Raw genomic sequence first — 22,025 nt, forward strand, 5'->3', positions numbered from 1 at the left:
TCCTTCAACCAAAGAGGTGAGATCTTGATTGGCGAATGTAACAAATTTACATAAAGGTGGTATCTAGAACGTAAAATGGTTATTTGGCTGTCCCCATAGGAGAACCCTTTGAAGATCCCTTTTTGATTCCAGGTAACGTTACATGTATAACCCTTTTGGTTCCAGGTAGAATTATTCTGGGTTCCATGTAGAACCCATTCCACAGAGGGTTCTACATGGTACCCAAAAGGGTTCTACCTGGAAACAAAAAGGGTTCTCCTATGGGGACAGCCAAAGAACCCTTTCGGAACCCTTTTTCTAAGTGTACACACACACACAAGGTTAAAAAGGTTCTGTAAAAAGTGAATTTGTTTGCCCTCAAAATAAATGGTTTATGCTATGAGGGAGCGAGACAAATGTAATGAAAGGGACAGAAATGCCAAAAATACATAAAAGTACAAAAAAATACAAATGTTTCTTTAAATTGTTTGTTTGTCTTGTTGTGCTGGTATGGAGCACGTTTTTTTCTTTGTAATTTTTTAAGAAAATGAAGAATGGATATTATCTGTAACAATGGATAGGACTCTTGTCCTCCTCCAAGCATCAGTGACCTCCAGGAACAGTGGCCTTTCCTGCGACCACTTCAAAACCCTCCCTGACATCGTGATTGACAGTCGCCTGACTCAAGCTCTCCTGGACAAGAGTAAGAGAATTGTCAAAATTTTTAAAAGCCAAAAGACCATTCTGCCATTCTTTTGTTGATGCCCCACATCAAAGAAGAGGACGAATCTCTGTTTCTCTTGGCAGATGTAAAGAATAGTGTTTTTAGACTTATAAAGTTTATATGATTAATGGTGTTTATACTGTACTATTACACATGATATGAATATTTTTAATGTTTTGTGATTATAGGTTACTGTAACTTTGTTGATGTCGAGACGCGAATTCCTTCCATTTCACATCCAACATTTTTATGCAAGTAAAGTCCAGGTCAGATAAAGAATGTTATGACAGGAATGGAAACAAACAAAATTCAAACAGAATGTGGGCAGGTAGTGTTCTCCTGGCATCCGCCAAACCCAGATTCATCTGTCGGACTACCAGATGGTGAAGCTTGATTCAACACTCCAGAGAACGTGTTTCCACTGCTCCAGAGTGCAATGGCGGCGAGCTTTACACCACTCCAGCCGACGCTTTGCGTATGGTGATGTTAGGCTTGTGTACGGATGCTCGCCCATGGAAACCTATTTCATGAAGTTCCCGACGAACAGCTCCTGTGCTGACGTTGCTTCCAGAGGCCGTTTGGAACTCGGTAATGAGTGTTGCAACCGAGGACAGAGACGAGCAACCGAGGACAGAGACGAGCAACCGAGGACAGAGACGGACAGAGATGAGCAACCGAGGACAGAGACGAGCAACCGAGGACAGAGACGGACAGAGATGAGCAACCGAGGACAGAGACGGACAGAGATGAGCAACCGAGGACAGAGACGAGCAACCGAGGACAGAGACGGACAGAGATGAGCAACCGAGGACAGAGACGGACAGAGATGAGCAACCGAGGACAGAGACGCGGCTCAACTGTTGTTGCTCCTAGACGTTTGTACTTCACAATAACAGCACTTACAGTTGACCAGGGCAGCTCAAGCAGGGCCGAAATTTCAAGAACTGACTTGTTGGAAAGGTGTCATCCTATGACGGTGCCATGTTGAAAGTCACTGAGCTCTTCAGTAAGGCCATTCTACTGCCAATATTTGTCTATGGAGATTGCATGGCTGTGTGCTCATTTTTATAAATCTGTCAGCAATGGGTGTGGCTGAAATAGCCAAAACCACTAATTTGAAGGCGTGTCCACATACTTTTGTATATATAGTGTATATTTATTGAATATCTTATCAATTAAAATAGCCAATTTGTGTGCAGTCAATTAGCTTAATTTCTCAGTGATCAAATTATATTTCCACCCCCCCCAAAAAATAGCTTGAAAACTAATCTTAACTTCAGAACAATCTGAGATGGTGAAGTCCTATTCCTCGTGCTCTTTTGAGTCAGAACCGCCCCAATTGAAATAGGCGTCCATGCATTGATAACCTTCAAAAATGGCTGATACAGACCCTGCTGCTAACCACAATGGAGAGGAGAATTTGTATCCCCACCCCAATACGGCCGAACTGACCAATGCTGATATCTTGCATCGAGACAATATTTCTTCTCTTTTGATCCTTTCTCTCTCCTTCTGTTGCCTCTCTTTCTCTCTCTTATCCTCTTCCTGTTTCTTCCTCTCCTCCTCTTCTTCGATCTTCATCTGGGCCTCCTGGTACATCTCATTGGTGTAGTGTTTTCCTCCATTCTTCTTCACCATCTCCTCTATCTTCTTCAGCAGCTCTGTAACCTGAGTGTTGTCTCTTCTCTTGTCATTATTTAGGGAGTGATATCTGCCCCCACAGATATTGATGAGTTTCCGTAGCTCTTTGCTCTCAGCCAGAAACTCCTCCACTGATTTTCCCTTCAGTTGATCTCCATGTGTGAACAGCAAGATGGTGTACATTGAGGCTTCTTCTCCAAAGTTCTCCTGGATCCACTTAACAGTGTTCTGCTCCTCCTCTGTGAACCTTACCCCCAGTCTGATCACCAGCAGGAACACATGGGGTCCTGGGACTGACATGTAGATGGCCTTTTCTATTTCACTTTTCATTTCTGTATCAGTAAATTTTGTGTCAAAGAGTCCTGGTGTGTCAATCACATTAATCTTCTTTCCAGCCACCACTCCACTCTGCTTCATACAGTGTGAGGTAACAGACTCAGGGGAGGAGTCTTCTTTAAACCCCTCCCTCCCCAGGATGGTGTTTCCTGTTGCACTCTTCCCTGATCCAGTCTTCCCCACCAGAACTATCCTCAGGTCAGAGAGCTGCCCTGAAACTGGAAACAGACAAGAAGTGCTTGAGTTGATAGTGTCTTGATAAAAGGCTTCTGAACACTGTGTGTGTGTGTGTGTGTGTGCGTACCTTGTCATTGACCAGTAAAGTCTTGCAGCCAGAGTGTCAACAGGAACATAATCCTCAGAGTCCTTCCTCTTCCTCGTGCCATTACTACTACTGCAGCCAGTCAAAAACATGGAAACAGACGATGACCTCCTTACAAAATACAAAGTCCACATTTCTTCAATGACTCATCTGAGAGTGTTTGGCAGAGTTCCAATGTTTACAGATGAGAATAAACTAAATTATATATTTTTCTCAGCTATTTGACTTTCAACTGATAAAAACTATTAAACTACAAACTATAAAAAGAGTAATGTTATGTGGTATAACTGTTGTAAGAAAAATTACATTCCCTAACAAAGTAGTCTACATCAGGTGAACATAATGTACTCATATGGGGCGTATCAAATGACATTCTAAACATGGTTATTATTCTACCGTTGCCTGGCTGCTGCTGTTAAGACCAGATAGACCAGTTAGAGGTGGTGTCCCATTACCATCAAACATCACATCTACTGTGTAGACAGACAGGAAGAGTTCAGACAATAATTAAGTGGAATCAGTATAACTGAAACCAGTACTTAATGTGTAAATCAGGAGGTGTCTGAACACAAAGCATGTGTTCCTCTGATCCTCTGCTCAGACGTTGCTGACACCAGATCTTACAACGCCTGGATAGGTATTTTACATATCAGCTAACCACATCATGTGTTTCAGCAATCTGTATTTACACATAAATATGATTATTTATGATTATTGATTGATGATGATTGATTGATTATGATGATTATGATTATTTACACATAAATATTAACAGACATGTTATCAATAAAATGTCTACTTAATATTGTGCAACAGTTATTCAAATACTTTAAGTAGATTGTTGTACAACATTTAATTACTAAGGTAGTTAAGTTGAATACTCACTTTTACTGTGGTTGCACAGATCTGTATATTGTTGTCTGCTGTTGTCACAGAGAGCTGAAGCAGTGGTCCTGCTGGTTTTACAGAGCCAGGTGCCACAGGTGGGTGGAGATTTACCTTAAGGACCAACGGAATGGTCTAAAACTCATGCAAAACTAAAGTGCTGCACCTTACAATACCATTGTGCTGCAGCTTACATTCTGTTAAGTTTCATTTTCCCAGCACGTACTCAATTCTAGCCAATGAGAGAATGTTGCTGGGCAAACGTTATTCTACTCAGGATAGTCAAAAACTGAATTTTGATTGGGTATCGACGTTCAACCTTGGCTGCTTGCCAGAATCATAAGATAGGCCACATCTTTGGATAAAATGACAACAAATAAAACTGCATTTTGAAATGTAACTGTTGTTGTAACTTTATACATAGAGTACCACAGCATGAGTCATATTACCCATAAAACCTAGCTGTCAAAGAGGGAAATGGTTCCATTCATTTTTCCACCTTTCATTTTTCACATATGTAGGTGTCATAACCAGCCATAAAATAATGTAAGATATGTCACAACAGGTCTAAATATATGTATCATGACAGTCTTATGACCATATTATGACAGGTTATGACAAGTTATGTCAGCTGTTATGACATATTAAGGCCAGGCACCACAGGCAAACATTTAGATTTTGCTTCCATCTGTCAATTTTCAGATTTGGGGATATTTTGCAACTTCCATAAAATGTACAAATAAATCGACAAGAATGTATATAAATACTTGATTTGTGTATTTGTATCCCAACTCCGTCAACTGCATACATTTAGTTTTTGTTAGCATGTTTCATGTAGTGTCACGCCCTGACCGTAGAGATCCTTTTTATGTCTCTATTTTGGTTGGTCAGGGCGTGAGTTTGGGTGGGAATTCTATGTCTGGTGTTCTATGTTGTCTATTTCTTTGTGTTTTGCAGTGTGTGGTTCTCAATCAGAGGCAGCTGTCTATTGTTGTCTCTGATTGAGAATCATACTTAGGTAGCCTGTTCCCACCTGTGTTTGTGGGTGGTTGTTTCCTGTTTAGTGTTTGTTAAAATGCTTCGCGTCCTGCGCAGCACTTTCTTGTTTGAAAATATCTCCCGCAAAGAATCCACGTAAAGAGAGACAAAATGAGAAAATCTACAAGAATATACCGACAGTATGTGAATAAAAATAGGCGATCTCAGTAAGCCAATACGAGAAAAGCAGTGAATGAAAGAAAACATTTGCCTGATCAGCCGATCGAGACAGTGGTAGTACAGGTAGAGGAGGAAAAGGAGGTAGCAGGCAGCAGCGCGTCACAAATTAGTTGAGATGAAGATGACAGATAGCAACGATCAACCAGACAGCAGCCAGCCAACAGTTGCTTTTAATCCACGTCACAAATAAACCAACTTGTACGTGATTTGATTTGCCCTAAGTGTCTGAACACTGGACTGAAAATCACCATAGACCCCACCAACCAGGGATTCTGTTAGGATAGAATGTGCACACTGAAGGTGATCGTGATGCATTTAGGAGGAGAGTTCACACTTTCCTCCAGGTTGCAGGAGTGCTCCAGGGGAGATAGGGCATTTAATATAAATGTGAGGATGGTTCTTCTAGCGCACAAATTTGGTCTTGGTTATGCAGCTCTTAACTTCTTATGGCTGGGGGCAGTATTGAGTAGCTTGGATGAATAAGGTGCCCAGAGTAAACTGCCTTCTCCTCAGTCCCAGTTGCTAATATATGCATATTATTAGTAGTATTGGATAGAAAACACTTCTTTCTAAAACTGTTTGAATGATGTCTGTGATTATAACAGAACTCAGGCAAAAACCTGAGAAAAAATCCAAACAGGAAGTGGGAAATCTGAGGCTTGTAGGTTTTCAACTCAGCCCCTATTAAAGATACAGTGGGATATTGGTTATGTTGCACTTCCTAAGGCTTCCACTAGATGTCAACAGTCTTTAGAAACTTGTTTGAGGCTTCTACTGTGAAGTGAGGCCGAATGAGAGGGGAATGAGTCAGAGGGCTGGCAGAGAGCCACGCGCTGGTCACGCGCATTTCACATGAGAGGGAGCTGCGTTCCTTTGCTTTTCTACAGACATATGAATTCTCCGGTTGGAACGTTATTTGTGTACTAAACGCCCTAACAAAAGAAGCTATTTGGACATAAATGATGAACTTTATCGAACAAATCATTTATGGTGGAACTGGGATTCCTGGGAGTGCATTCTGATGAAGATCATCAAAGGTAAGTGAATATTTATAATGTTATTTCTGATTTCTGTTGACTCCAACATGGCGGATATAAGTATTTGTTTTCTGAGCGCCGTTCTCAGATTATTGCATGGTTTGCTTTTTCCGTAAAGCTTTTTTGAAATCTGACACAGCGGTTGCATTAAGGAGAAGTGTATCTAAAGATCCATGTATAACACTTGTATTTTCATCAACATTTATGATGAGTATTTCTGTAAATTGATGTGGCTCTCTGCCAAATCACCGGATGTTTTTGGAACTACTGAACATAATGCGCCAATGTAAACTCAGATGTTTTGATATAAATATGAACTTTATCAAACAAAACATACATGTATTGTGTAACATGAAGTCCTATGAGTGTCATCTGATGAAGATCATCAAAGGTTAGTGATTCATTTTATCTCTATTTGTGCTTTTTGTGACTCCTCTCTTTGGCTGGAAAAATGGCTGTTTTTCTGCGGCTTGGCTCTGACCTAACATAATTGTTTGTGGTGCTTTCGCTGTAAAGCCTATTTGAAATCGGACACTGTGGTTGGATTAACAACAAGATTACCTTTAAAACGGTATAAGAAACTTGTATTTTTGAGGAATTTTAATTATGAGATTTCTGTTGTTTTGAATTTGGTGCCCTGAACTTTCACTGGCTGTTGTCATATCGATCATATTGAGTCCTATGGATTCCTTCCTTGCCGTCTCAGCTCATATCAGAGACATGACAGGAGAGTGACAGGTAAATAAAAAGGGAGAGTAGCCCATTATTGTCAGGTGCAGACTACAGACACCCTGGTTCGATTCCAGGCTGGAACACAACCGGCCGTGATTGGGAGTCCCATAGGGCGGCACACAATTGGCCTATCGTTATCCGGGTTTGGCCGGTGTAGGCCTTCAATGTAAATAAGAATTTGTTCTTAACTGACTTGCCTAGTTAAATAAAGGATCAATAAAAAAAAAAAATGGTTATAACCGTCTCATAACATGTTATGACGCTGGGTGTCAAGTAAAGTGTTACCAATAATTTAATATATATAAAGATAAGACGTGTATGCACCCAGTGCCCAAGGAAGCGAAGGTAACCTGCCTAAATGATGAACGCCCCATATCACTCACTTCGGTAGCCATGAAGTGCTTTGAAAGGCTGACTCATATCAACAGCATCCTCCAGGAAACCCTACACCCGCTCCAATTCACATACCGCCCCGACAGATCCACAGACGACGCAATCTCAATCGCACTCCACACTGCCCTTTCCCACCTGGACAAAATGAACACCTATGTGAGAATGCTGTTCATTGACTACAGCTCAGCGTTCAACACCATAGTGTCCACAAAGCTCATCATTAAACTAAGGACCCTGGGACAACATACTTCCCTCTGCAACTGGATCCTGGACTTCCTGAAGGGCCGCCCCCAGGTGTTAAGGGTAGGCAACAACACGTCTAGCACGCTGATCCTCAACACGGGCCCCACAGGGGTGTGTACTTTTTTATCATTGTATTTTTTATTTCACCTTTATTTAACATCTGCCTAAGTTACTGCCCAGATCTTCCAGTCTGGACGACCAGACGATGGGTCCGGAACGACGATCCCAATCCGGACATCCGCTGCCCAGCCTTGGAGCGGCCTGCTTCATTCGCATAAACCCTACCCGGGTCAACCACCAGAGGGGGACCACAACGATGGTCCACAACCAGGACAACCCACGGTCATTTTTATGTTGGTTTGCAACGTGCAGGTTAATAGCAAGATCGAACCCAACAAGGGGGGACTTATGTTCACTAAAGAAGTGATACATCCTGGCCGTCGAGTTATCAGCAGCAGCTGTGGACGTGCGTGGCCTGGGAATGGACGGAGAATCTCTAAGGAACGACAGGGTACTACAGCTGTGGACGTGCGTGGCCTGGGAAGGGACGGAGAATCTCTAAGGAACGACAGGGTACTACAGCTGTGGACGTGCGTGGCCTGGGAAGGGACGGAGAATCTCTAAGGAACGACAGGGTACTACAGCTGTGGACGTGCGTGGCCTGGGAAGGGACGGAGAATCTCTAAGGAACGACAGGGTACTACAGCTGTGGACGTGCGTGGCCTGGGAAGGGACGGAGAATCTCTAAGGAACGACAGGGAACTACAGCTGTGGACGTGCGTGGCCTGGGAAGAGACGGAGAATCTCTAAGGAACGACAGGGTACTACTTCGTATCCGTTCTACCACCAGACGAACGACTACAACGTATCCGCCCAGAAATACTCTTCAAAGGACAAGGGAGATCTCTGCTGGGCAACCCAGCCTTCCATCTTCGACCAAACTATCGAAGCACAGCTCAGAGAAAATATATTTCTTGCATTTTCCTTTTCCGAATGGGCGGTTATTTAGAATGCATAAGATTCTGTATTTATGATAGCATAAAGGTCTGATAGAGACCCAATACTTTTGTTCCTCAGTCTTCCCGCACTTTCATTCAAACCCAACCCCCTTCCTTTGTGTAACTAGCCGTCATATCGGATTCATCCGCTTGGGACGTTTTCTTTTATGACATAATTAGTAATCAATGTATGATCCATCCTGTGTATATGTCGTTCTGTGTGACTATTTAGGTATTTAGTAAATAAATAATCAAACCACATGTTGTATTGCAGATTCAACTTGTTAGCCAGGGTTCGGGAAGATAACAAATAAGTTTACGACGTTCAGATGAGACTGAATAAGGTGACGATTAATAATTGACTGCTATTGATATAAAAGATTACCAGGTCTTTAAGAGTTTATTAGGAAGACAACAGCTCTATAAACATTCTTCCGTGGTGCCCTGACTTCCTAGTTAATTACCAATAACATGATTAGTTTAATCAGGTAAAATTAATTACAGAGAATTGATTTGATAAAATAGCATGTCATATCATTTAATCCATAGTAAAGACATGACAATACTATATATCCACAGTAAATACATGCACTAAGATAAACATGGTCAACACCTGGGCTGCTTTCAAAAACGGTCATGATTTGAGTTCAGGAACATTGTAACTATAGGTGATGAGAGGGTGATTGTGTACAGTGCAGCAGGAGTGTTTTGTTAACATTTTCCACGTTCACACCCTGCTAGGGCCATCCTGCCACACGGCTAGCATATCTATAACATTGCAAATGTTTTGAAAGAACTGTCATATCATTCAGTAAGTACCGTTGCCATACGTAGCAAAACGTTAAGACCAACTGAACGTACCCCTGGTGTTTTAAAAGCCTAGCATCTCCTTAGTGCATTCAAACCCTTGGCTGACACCTACAGCTACACCTGCTGCCACCAATACTGGTGAAGCAAACAACATCCCTAGTCCTGCTGTGGCTAGACCGCCATACGCTGCCAGTTTACAGTTATACATATTCTCCTCTATGATCTTTCTCTGAGCCGCTTCATAGTCAGCATTGGTGTAGTGTTCTCCTCCATTGTCCTCCACCACCATCTCCTCGATCTTCTCCAGCAGCTCTCTAACCTGAGTGTTGTCTCTTCTCTTGTCATTGATTAGGGAGTGATATCTGCCCCCACACATATTGATGAGTCTCCGTAGCGCTTTGCTCTGAGCCAGAAACCCTTTGACTGTTTTGCCCTTCAGTTGATCACCATGTGTAAACAGAATGATGGTGTACATTGAGGCATCTTCTCCAAAGTTCTCCTGGATCCACTTCACAGTGTTCTGCTCCTCCTCTGTGAACCTCCCCAGTCTGATCACCAGCAGGAACACATGGGGTCCTGGGACTGACATGTAGATGGCCTTTTCTATTTCACTTTTCATCTCTTCTTGAGACATTGTTGTGTCATAGAGCCCCGGGGTGTCGATGACATCAATCTTCCTCCCATCCACCACTCCACTCTGTTTCTCACTCTGTGCAGTCACAGACTCTGGAGAAGCCTCCACTTTAAACACCTTTTTACCCAGGATTGTGTTTCCTGTTGTACTCTTCCCTGATCCAGTCTTCCCCACCAGAACAATTCTCAGGTTAGAAGGCTGCCCTGAAACTGGAAACAGACAAAAGGTTGATCGTTTTCAGTAGCCATGTATCAAGACACTATGTGTGTGTTCATGCAGAGTATGTGTGTGTGTGTACCTTGGCATTGACCAGTGAAGTCTTGCAGACAGAGTGTCAACAGGAACAGAATATTCAGAGTCCCTCCTGTTCCTTGTTCCATCTCTACTACTGCAGCCAATCAAACACATGGAAACAGACAATGACCTCATTACAAAATACAAAGTCCACATTTCTTCAGTGACTCATCCAAAGCGTTTGGCCAAGTTCTAACGTTCACAGATGAGGAAAGACTAAATTATTGATTTTTTCAGCTATTTGACTTTTAAACAATAAAAACTATAAACTATAAACTATAAAAAGAGTAACGATATGCTATACGACTGTTGTGAAACACAGTACATTCCCTAAGATAGGATGTACATAATGTACTCATATAGGGCGTTTCAAATGACATTCTAAACATGGCTACTATTCTACTGTTGCCTGGCTGCTGCTGTTAAGACCAGATAGACCAGTTAGAGGTCGTGTTCCATTAACATCAAACAGCACATCTACTGTGTAGACAGACAGGAAGAGTTCAGACAATAATTAAGTGGAATCAGATGAACTGAAACCAGTACTTAATGTGTAAATCAGGAGATGTCTGAACACAAAGCATGTGTTCCTCTGTTCCTCTGCTCAGACGTTGCTGACGCCAGATCTTACAACACCTGGATAGGTATTTTACATATCAGCTAACCACATCATGTGATTCAGCAATCTGTCAGTCAACCATTGGTTGATGCATGCAACGTCTAAGCAGCGTGACCTTAGTCAGTACTGATAAAAACCTGCAGGTGTGTCCTTCACAGCAACAACCTGCTATAAGATGGGTGTTGACCCAAGATCGACCCCCTTGAACAAGATACAGTATACTGCACTATCTCTGCACTAAACAAGATACAGTATACTGCACTATCTCTGCACTAAACAAGGTACAGTATACTGCACTATCTCTGCACTAAACAAGGTACAGTATACTGCACTATCTCTGCACTAAACAAGGTACAGTATACTACACTATCTCTACACTAAACAAGATACAGTGTACTGCACTATCTCTGCACTAAACAAGGTACAGTGTACTGCACTATCTCTGCACTAAACAAGGTACAGTATACTGCACTATCTCTGCACTAAACAAGGTACAGTATACTGCACTATCTCTGCACTAAACAAGGTACAGTATACTGCACTATCTCTGCACTAAACAAGGTACAGTATACTGCACTATCTCTGCACTAAACAAGGTACAGTATACTGCACTATCTCTGCACTAAACAAGGTACAGTATACTGCACTATCTCTGCACTAAACAAGGTACAGTATACTGCACTATCTCTGCACTAAACAAGGTACAGTATACTGCACTATCTCTGCACTAAACAAGGTACAGTATACTGCACTATCTCTGCACTAAACAAGGTACAGCATACTGCACTATTTCTGCACTAAACAAGATACAGTATACTGCACTATCTCTGCACTAAACAAGGTACAGTATACTGCACTATCTCTGCACTAAACAAGGTACAGTATACTGCACTATCTCTGCACTAAACAAGGTACAGTATACTGCACTATCTCTGCACTAAACAAGGTAAATGTTTCAGGTTAAAGTCTAACCATGTTTCTCCTTTTACTGTTCTATAATTTTAAAACGTGTTTGAATACACACACATAGCATAATGTGATTGTTAACAGCTACAAGATTTTACTGTTTTGACATTTTGATGATAAGTAATGTAATCACATGATTTTTTATGCATAAATGTTAACAGATCTGGTATCAATAAAAGGTCTACTTAATATTGTGCTACAGTTATTCAAATACTGTAGAGTAGATTGTTGTACAACATTTAATTAGTGAGGTAGTTAAGTTGAATACTCACTTTTAGTGTGGTTGCACGGATCTGTATATTGTTGTCTGCTGTTGTCACAGAGAGCTGAAGCAGTGGTCCTGCTGGTTTTGCATAGCCAGATGCCCCAAGTGGGTGGATATTTACCTCGGCCAATGGAATGGTCTAAAACTCATGCAAAACTAATGCACCTTACATTCTGTTAAGTTTCATTTTCCCAGCAACAAATCACTTCTAGCCAATGAGAGAGTGCTGCTAGGCAAATATTATTCTACTCAGGACAGGTAGGGTCTGAATTCTGATTGGAAGTTGCTTTTTAACTTTAACCTTGGCTACATGCCAGAATCAGAAGATAGGCCACATCTTTGGGTGATGAAATGTGTTGGGCACATGGGACACAAATAAAGGTTACAAATGTAATAACATATAAAACTGCATTTTGAAATGTAACTTTATACTGTAGTTGTAACTTTATAGTTGCCTAACCTGGTCCCAGATCTGTTTCTGCTCTTTCCAACTCCATAGAGTACCACAGCATGAGTCATATTACCCATAAAGCCTAGCTGTCAAACAGGGAAATGGTTCCAATCGTTTTTCCACCATTCATTTGTCCCATAGATTTTAGAAACACTTAAAATGGTTCCACTTTACTTGACACCCAGCATCATAACATGTTATGACACAGTCATAACTATATCATATGTCATAACAGCTGACATAATGTGTCATAACTTGTCATAAGATGGTCACAACACTGTCATGATACATATATGTAGACCTGTTGTGACATATCTTACATTATTTTTATGGCTGGTTATGACACCTACATAAGAGACAAAACCCACGGAACCTACCACTGTAGTTATTTTATGGTTGGTTATGACACCTACATAAGAGTCAAAACCCACAGAACCTACCACTGTAGTTATTTTATGGCTGGTTGTGACACCTACATAAGAGTCCAACCCACAGAACCGACCACTGTAGTTATTTTATGGCTGGTTATGACACCTACATAAGAGTCAAAACCCACAGAACCTACCGATGTAGTTATTTTATGGCTGGTTATGACACCTACATAAGAGTCAGAACCCACAGGCATACCACCAGCACCGGGGAATCCACCAGCCATGCCTTCAGGCATACCACCAGCACGGGGGAATCCACCAGTCATGCCTTCGGGCATACCACCAGCACCGGGGACCACCAGCCATGCCTTCAGGCATACCACCAGCACCCATATTTATTGAGTGTAGCCCAATTGAGACCAGGGTCTCATTCCCAATGGTGCTCTGAATACAAACATTTTCTCCCAAACAGGAAGAAAAACTAACATTGCAAATAGAACAGCAACAATATAAATAAGCACAAGGCACAACATCAACGCCACAACCTCAACGCCACAACCTCAACACCATTCCCTCAACACCATAACCTCAACACCATTCCCACAACACCATTCCCACAACACCCTTCCCTCAACACCATTCCCTCAACACCATTCCCTCAACACCACAACCTCAATGCCACAATTTCAACAAATAAACCACCGCAATCAATCGAAACAACTGAAATCCGCCTCCCAAGTTGCGCAGCGGTCAAAAGTATTTTACTGCAGTGGTAGAGGCATCACTACAGACCCGGGTTTGATACCAGGCTGTATCACAACTGGCCGTGATCAGGAGTCCCATAGGGCGGTGCACAATTGGCCCAGCGTCATCCGGGTCAGGGGGTTTGGCTGTTGGGGCTTTGAGTCTCCAGAGAAACAAGATGCAAGGAATGTTGTAGGTTATTCCAACAATGGGGGCAATAAAACTAAAGGAGGATTTACCTAAATTGGTGGAGACCAGAGGAACCTCAAGAGTTAACTAATCTTACGAGCGGCTTTGGTAGCTCATTCCTTCATACATTAGTAACACAGTTAGGTACGTTGGAAGCTGCTGTAGTAGAGCTTTGTAAACAAAAAGGGAGGAATGAAGAGATCTACGGGACTTTAATGTGGACCAGCCAACCTTTTAATACAGGATGCAGTGGTGAGTATTAAACCTGTCACCTGTGAAGGGCACTATGGTAGACTGCAGCCAAAGGTTTAAGAGTAGTGGCTGCTGCAATCTGATAAATGGTGTCACCATAGTCAAGAACTGTCAGGAAAAATAGCTTCCTGCTATTTAGGGAGAGGCAAGATCTAGTCCTAAAACAGAAGTCCACTTTGCATACAGATGAATATTACAAGTTATAACAGATGAACCAATATTATTTATATTAGTAGTAAAGAGAACAGGTTCCAGTAGCAGGAAACTGGACATGACACCATCAGAAATCACACATTGAGTCCTGTCTGACAGATCATTCTCAAACCACTTTCAACAAGCCTGATCCAGGCTTATTTCAGTCAACCTTTAAATGAGTGTGATGGTCAACAGCGTCCAAGTCTTTATCATGTTTCTGATCAAAGTAATTGAACATCTAAAACAAGAGTAGCAGCTGAACCTGCTCTGTCCAGGTCTAACACCTGATTGGTTCACATTAAGAATAGATGGGATTCTAAAACCTGATTGGTTCACATTAAGAATAGAGTGGGAAGTTTAAAAAGTTCGTAGTTGACAGTTGGCCAGGGATTCTAGAACTTTGGAAAGGCAAGATAATTGGCAAATTGTACGGTAGTTATTTAAGTCAGAAAGATCTCCTCCTTTATGTAGGGGGAGGACATGTCCTGCTTTACAGATATTAGGGACAACACCAGAAACAACTGTCAAGTTATAATATATAGGTCAATGGTTCTCTGATAAGTGGTGCAGAGTAAGAAGGGATTACGTGAATCAGCTATGGATATATATATTTACACTCTTTATCATAGCACATAGTACATCATAGACATCAAATGGGGAAATGAAGATACAGTCTGTGAGTCTGTTAGTGCATCGTTCTCTACAAGGTCATGTGACTAGAGGACTCTAGTAGAATGATATGCATTTTCAGAGATGATCCTTTCTAATAATTGTCCAGCTGAAGATAAATGGTTATTAAAGTACCACACATGTAAATGTATTCTAGTATGCGACCAGAGGCTTTGAAACCCTGCTGGGACAACAAGGCGGTGGAGTTGTTTAAAATGTTTTACCACTTTACAGAAGTTAGCATATATAGCATGTATGTTATAGAGATCAGTCCTTTCAGGAGCCCAGATCATTTATTTATAAATCCCATCATTGGATGGTTTGGTAGTTGGGTTTCCCAAGGGACACTATAGGCTAACATACCTGACCTGAGTTGTAAATATAAACAACAAGAGTTACCTGGTAATGTTTATGTATCTGGTAATGTGTATGTATCTGGTAATGTGTATGTATCTGGTAATGTGTATGTATCTGGTAATGTGTATGTATCTGGTAATGTGTATGTATCTGGTAATGTGTATGTATCTGGTAATGTGTATGTACCTGGTAATGTGTATGTATCTGGTAATGTGTATGTATCTGGTAATGTGTATATATCTGGTAATGTGTATGTATCTGGTAATGTGTATGTATCTGGTAATGTGTGTGTACCTGGTAATGTGTATGTATCTGGTAATGTGTATGTATCTGGTAATGTGTATGTATCTGGTAATGTATATGTATCTGGTAATGTGTATGTATCTGGTAATGTATATGTATCTGGTAATGTGTATATATCTGGTAATGTGTATGTATCTGGTAATGTGTATGTATCTGGTAATGTGTATGTATCTGGTAATGTGTATGTATCTGGTAATGTGTATGTATCTGGTAATGTGTATGTATCTGGTAATGTGTATGTACCTGGTAATGTGTATGTATCTGGTAATGTATATGTATCTGGTAATGTGTATGTATCTTCCAAATCTTGGAATGTTCTCAAACCATTACTGTCCATGATATCGGCATGGTTACGGATTCCACATTTGGACCATTGGGGAGATGCATATGGCCACCCTCCAGATAACAAGGCATTAGTGTGAAATAATAGCCAACATCTGATCTGAGGCTTTTGACCATTCTTTGTTCTTAATCATTGTTGAGGAAAAATTGGATCCAGATCAGATGTTGGGTACTATATTTATTGAATAGTATATGAATCCTGTTAATTAAAATGTCAAATTTGGCCACAATAAATTAGCTTAATTTCTCAGAGATCAAATTACAATTATATGATATAACACAATAATTCATCTTAATTTTATATTATATAACACAATAATTCATCTTAATCTGAGATGGTGGATGTGGAAATCTTATTCCTTCCTGTCTTCTGAGTTGGAACTACCTGAGGTGAAATAGGTGCCCATGCATTCATAACCTTTAACAGCGGCGAACACAGCCCCTGCTGCTAAAGACAATGGAGAGCTGTACATGGCTCCCAACCCCAATGCAGCCGTACTGGCAAGTGCTGACCACTTGCAGTCATTCAATTTCTCTTCTCTTCTTATTCTTTCTTCCTCTTCCTGTCTCCTCTCTCTCTCTCTCTTCTCATTTTCCTGTCTCTTCCTCTCCTTCTCTTCTTCGATCTTCCTCTGGGCCTCCTGGTACATCTCATTGGTGTAGGGTTTTCCTTCATTCTTCTCCACCATCTCCTCTATTTTCTTCAGCAGCTCTGGGACCTGAGTGTTGTGTTTTCTCTTGTCATTATTTAGGGAGTGATATCTGCCCCCACAGATATTGATGAGTTTCCGTAACTCTTTGCTCTCAGCCAGAAACTCCTCCACTGATTTTCCCTTCAGTTGATCTCCATGTGTGAAAAGCACTATGGTGTACATTGAGGCTTCTTCTCCAAAGTTCTCCTGGATCCACTTCACAGTGTTCCTCTCCTCCTCTGTGAACCTCCCCAGTCTGATCACCAGCAGGAAGGCGTGGGGTCCTGGGACTGACTGTTCTATACACCTGACTATTTCACTTTTCATCTCTTCTTCAGACAGTGTTGTGTCATAGAGCCCCGGGGTGTCGATGACATCAATCTTCCTCCCATCCACCACTCCACTCTGTTTCTTACTCTGTGCAGTCACAGACACTGGAGAATCCTCCGCTTTAAACACCTCTGTCCCCAGGATGGTATTTCCTGTTGCACTCTTCCCTGCTCCAGTCTTCCCCAGCAGAACTATCCTCAGGTTAGAGGGCTGCCCTGAAACTGTGGAAACAGACAAGAAATGATTGATTTTGTAATAATATTTTAAGATAAATGCACAAGGCAGAAGACTAAAGACCAAGAGGACTAAAGGTCAAGAGGACTAAAGGTCAAGAGGACTAAAAGTCAAGAGGACTAAAAGTCAATAGAGTACTAACGATCAATGGAAATAGTGTTTTTTCTGTAAAAGCAAATTATTGATCAATGGGTCAGAGACATGGGAGGAATTTGTCTTGACATTGAGCCTGAAATAGGCCATTGGCCCAGTTTTATTGCAAGGAATTATGATTGGTCAACCACACGCTAGGCTTGCGTAATAAAACTACATCCCGTCCCTTTGTTCTGTGGAAAGAATCACTAAAAGGAGAGAATATCTGAGGACAGGGGAGAATGAACATCTACCTCTCAGCATAACATCTATGATTTGTCCTCTTTGAATAAACCTATTTTTCTCCCGCTGATTTGCTTTGGGGTCTGTGTTATTGAAGAGTAACATCAACTGCTAACACTGATAGTGGGTGTCTTGATAAAAGGCTACTGAAAACCCTATGTAAGTCCATGTATATACTGTATATATATGTGTGTGTGTGTGTGTGTGTGTGTGTGTGTGTGTGTGTGTGTGTGTGTGTGTGTGTGTGTGTGTGTGTGTGTGTGTGTGTGTGTGTGTGTGTGTGTGTGTGTGTGTGTGTGTGTGTGTGTGTGTGTGTGTGTGTGTGTGTGTGTGTGTGTGTGTGTGTCTTTCCTGGTTAAGGGTTGACGAGACATTAACTGCTTCTCTTCTAGTCAAATAGTCAAATAACATTCAGCTTATACACCCATATATACCCAACAAGACATGTCACCAGAGGTCTCTTCACAGTCCCCAAGTCCAACATTAAACAAATAAATAAGATTAATCAACTTCTCATGGAATGGCAGGACATGTGAAGGGACACATACACAAACAAACAAAAAATGTTTTGTATTGTATTGTATAAATATTATTATTATTATTATATACAGTGGGGAGAACAAGTATTTGATACACTGCCGATTTTGCAGGTTTTCCTACTTACAAAGCATGTAGAGGTCTGTAATTTTTATCATAGGTACACTTCAACTGTGAGAGACGGAATCTAAAACAAAAATCCAGAAAATCACATTGTATGATTTTTAAATAATTAATTTGCATTTTATTGCATGACATAAGTATTTGATCACCTACCAACCAGTAAGAATTCCGGCTCTCACAGACCTGTTCGTTTTTCTTTAAGAAGCCCTCCTGTTCTCCACTCATTACCTGTATTAACTGCACCTGTTTGAACTCGTTACCTGTATAAAAGACACCTGTCCACACACAATCAAACAGATTCCAACCTCTCCACAATGGCCAAGACCAGAGAGCTGTGTAAGGACATCAGGGATAAAATTGTAGACCTGCACAAGGCTGGGATGGGCTACAGGACAATAGGCAAGCAGCTTGGTGAGAATGAAACAACTGTTGGCGCAATTATTAGAAAATGGAAGAAGTTCAAGATGACGATCAATCACCCTCGGTCTGGGGCTCCATGCAAGATTTCACCTCGTGGGGCATCAATGATCATGAGGAAGGTGAGGGATCAGCCCAGAACTACACGGCAGGACCTGGTCAATGACCTGAAGATAGCTGGGACCACAGTCTCAAAGAAAACCATTAGTAACACACTACGCCGTCATGGATTAAAATCCTGCAGCGCACGCAAGGTCCCCCTGCTTAAGCCAGTGCATGTCCAGGCCTGTCTGAAGTTTGCCAATGACCATCTGGATGATCCAGAGGAGGAATGGGAGAAGGTCATGTGGTCTGATGAGACAAAAATAGAGCTTTTTGGTCTAACTCCACTCGCCGTGTTTGGAGGAAGAAGAAGTATGAGTACAACCCCAAGAACACCATCCCAACCGTGAAGCATGGAGGTGGAAACATCATTCTTTGGGGATGCTTTTCTGCAAAGGGGACAGGACGACTGCACCGTATTGAGGGGAGGATGGATGGGGCCATGTATCGCGAGATCTTGGCCAACAACCTCCTTCCCTCAGTAAGAGCATTGAAGATGGGTCGTGGCTGGGTCTTCCAGCATGACAACGACACGAAGCACACAGCCATGGCAACTAAGGAGTGGCTCCGTAAGAAGCATCTCAAGGTCCTGGAGTGGCCTAGCCAGTCTCCAGACCTGAACCCAATAGAAAATCTTTGGAGGGAGCTGAAAGTCCGTATTGCCCAGCGACAGCCCCGAAACCTGAAGGATCTGGAGAAGATCTGTAGGGAGGAGTGGGCCAAAATCCCTGCTGCAGTGTGTGCAAACCTAGTCAAGACCTACAGGAAACGTATGATCTCTGTAATTGCAAACAAAGGTTTCTGTACCAAATATTAAGTTCTGCTTTTCTGATGTATCAAATACTTATGTCATGCAATAAAATGCAAATTAATTACTTAAAAATCATACAATGTGATTTTCTGGATTTTTGTTTTAGATTCCGTCTCTCATAGTTGAAGTGTACCTATGATAAAAATTACAGACCTCTACATGCTTTGTAAGTAGGAAAACCTGCAAAATCGGCAGTGTATCAAATACTTGTTCTCCCCACTGTATATATATTTATTTATTTATTTATTTGTGTGACTGTCCTTGTCTATCAGTGTTTTGTTACTTGTCATGTTTTGTGTTTTTTTGTGGACCCCAGGAAGAATTATGTGCTGCCTCTGGAAAAGACAATGGGATCCAAATAAACAAACAAACAAGTGTGTATGTGTATGTGTGTGTGTGTGTGTGTGTGTGTGTGTGTGTGTGTGTGTGTGTGTGTGTGTGTGTGTGTGTGTGTGTGTGTGTGTGTGTGTGTGTGTGTGTGTGTGTGTGTGTGTGTGTGTGTGTGTGTGTGTGTGTGTGTGTGTACCTTGGCATTGACCAGTGAAGTCTTGCAGACAGAGTGTCAACAGGAATAGAATCTTCAGAGTCCTTCCTCTTCCTCGTTCCATCTCTACTACTGCAGCCAATCAAAAACATGGAAACAGACGATGACCTCATTACAAAATATAAAGTCCACATTTCTTTGGTGACTCATGCAGTGTTCTGCAAAGTTCCTACTTTTACAGATAATAATTTTTTCTCAGCTATTTGACTTTCAAACAATAGAAACGATTAAACTATAAACTAAAAAAATAGTGATGATATGCGGTATAACTGTGGATAAACACAGTACATTCCCAAACAACATAGCCTACATCAGGTGAACATAATGTACTCATATGGGGCGTATCAAATGACATTCTAAACATGGCTATTATTCTACCGTTTCCTGGCTGCTGCTGTTAAGACCAGATAAACCAGTTAGAGGTCGTGTTCCATTACCATCAAACATCACATCTACTGTGTAGACAGACAGGAAGAGTTCAGACAATAATTAAGTGGAATCAGTATAACTGAAACCAGTACTTAATGTGTAAATCAGGAGGTGTCTGAACACAAAGCATGTGTTCCTCTGATCCTCTGCTCAGACGTTGCTGACACCAGATCTTACAACGCCTGGATAGGTATTTTACATATCAGCTAACCACATCATGTGTTTCAGCAATCTGTCAGTCAACCATTGGTTGATGCATGCAACGTCTAAGCAGTGTGACCTTAGTCGGTACTGACAAAAACCTGCAGGTGTGTCCCTCACAGCAACAACCTGCAATATGATGGGTGTTGACCCAAGGTACAGTATACTGCACTATCTCTGCACTAAACAAGATACAGTATTCTGCACTATCTCTGCACTAAACAAGGTACATTATACTGCACTATCTCTGCACTAAACAAGGTACAGTATACTGCACTATCTCTGCACTAAACAAGATACAGTATACTGCACTATCTCTGCACTAACCAAGATACAGTTTACTGCACTATCTCTGCACTAACCAAGGTACAGTATACTGCACTATCTCTGCACTAAACAAGGTAAATGTTTCAGGTAAAAGTCTAACCATGCTTCTCCTTTCACTGTTCTACAATATTAAAACGTGTATAAATACAAACCTACTGTATAGCAGAATGTGATTGTTAACAGCTACATGATTAAACTGTTTTGACATTTTGATGTTAAGTGATGTAATCGTATGATTATTTATGCATAAATGTGAACAGACCTGGTATCAATAAAATGTCTACCTAATATTGTGCTACAGTTATTCAAATACTTAACATAGATTGTTGTACAACATTTAATTAGTAAGGTAGTTAAGTTGAGTACTCACTTTTACTGTGGTTGCACAGATCTGTATATTGTTGTCTGCTGTTGTCACAGAGAGCTGAAGCAGTGGCCCTGCTGGTTTTGCAGAGCCAGGTGCCCCAGGTGGGTGGAGATTTACCTTAAGGACCAATGGAATGGTCTAAAACTCATGCAAAACTAAAGCGCCCAATGTGCTGCACCTTACATTCTGTTAAGTTTCATTTTCCCAGAAATTAGTCATTAGTCATTTCTAGCCATTGAGAGAGTGTTGCTAGGTAAACATGATTCTACTCAGGATAGGCAGAGTTTGAATTCTGATTGGGTGTAGCTTTTTAACCTTGGCTGCTTGCCAGAATCAGAAGATAGGCCACATCTTTGGGGAAGATGAAATGTGTTGGACACATTGGACACAAAAATTGTTATACATTAAATAACAAATTAAATTGAATTTTAAAATGTTACTTTATAGTTGCCTAGTCTGGTCCCAGATCTGTTTGTTCCCTTTCCTTTTTTTCTTTTTTTTTCTTATTAAAAAAAAATATATATTAACAAATATCAACAAACAAAAGAGGAATAGTCACATGCAAAC

At 41.3% G+C, this 22,025-nt stretch overlaps 1 protein-coding gene across 1 annotated transcript; it reads right to left on the reverse strand.

The window, feature by feature from the left end:
- Window positions 1-1,440: 1,440 nt before the first annotated feature.
- Window positions 1,441-21,593, reverse strand: LOC139541704 (GTPase IMAP family member 8-like). Its single transcript, XM_071346650.1, has 5 exons — window positions 21,462-21,593; window positions 20,117-20,206; window positions 16,584-17,212; window positions 9,381-10,141; window positions 1,441-3,074 (listed from the first exon to the last, which is right to left on the reverse strand). The coding sequence occupies exons 2-5, from the start codon at window positions 20,196-20,198 to the stop codon at window positions 2,006-2,008; spliced, it is 2,541 nt and encodes an 846-aa protein (XP_071202751.1). The 5' UTR covers window positions 20,199-20,206; window positions 21,462-21,593; the 3' UTR covers window positions 1,441-2,005.
- Window positions 21,594-22,025: the final 432 nt, after the last annotated feature.

This window comes from Salvelinus alpinus, chromosome 2 (assembly GCF_045679555.1).
Source record: "Salvelinus alpinus chromosome 2, SLU_Salpinus.1, whole genome shotgun sequence".
Lineage (NCBI taxonomy): Eukaryota > Metazoa > Chordata > Actinopteri > Salmoniformes > Salmonidae > Salvelinus > Salvelinus alpinus.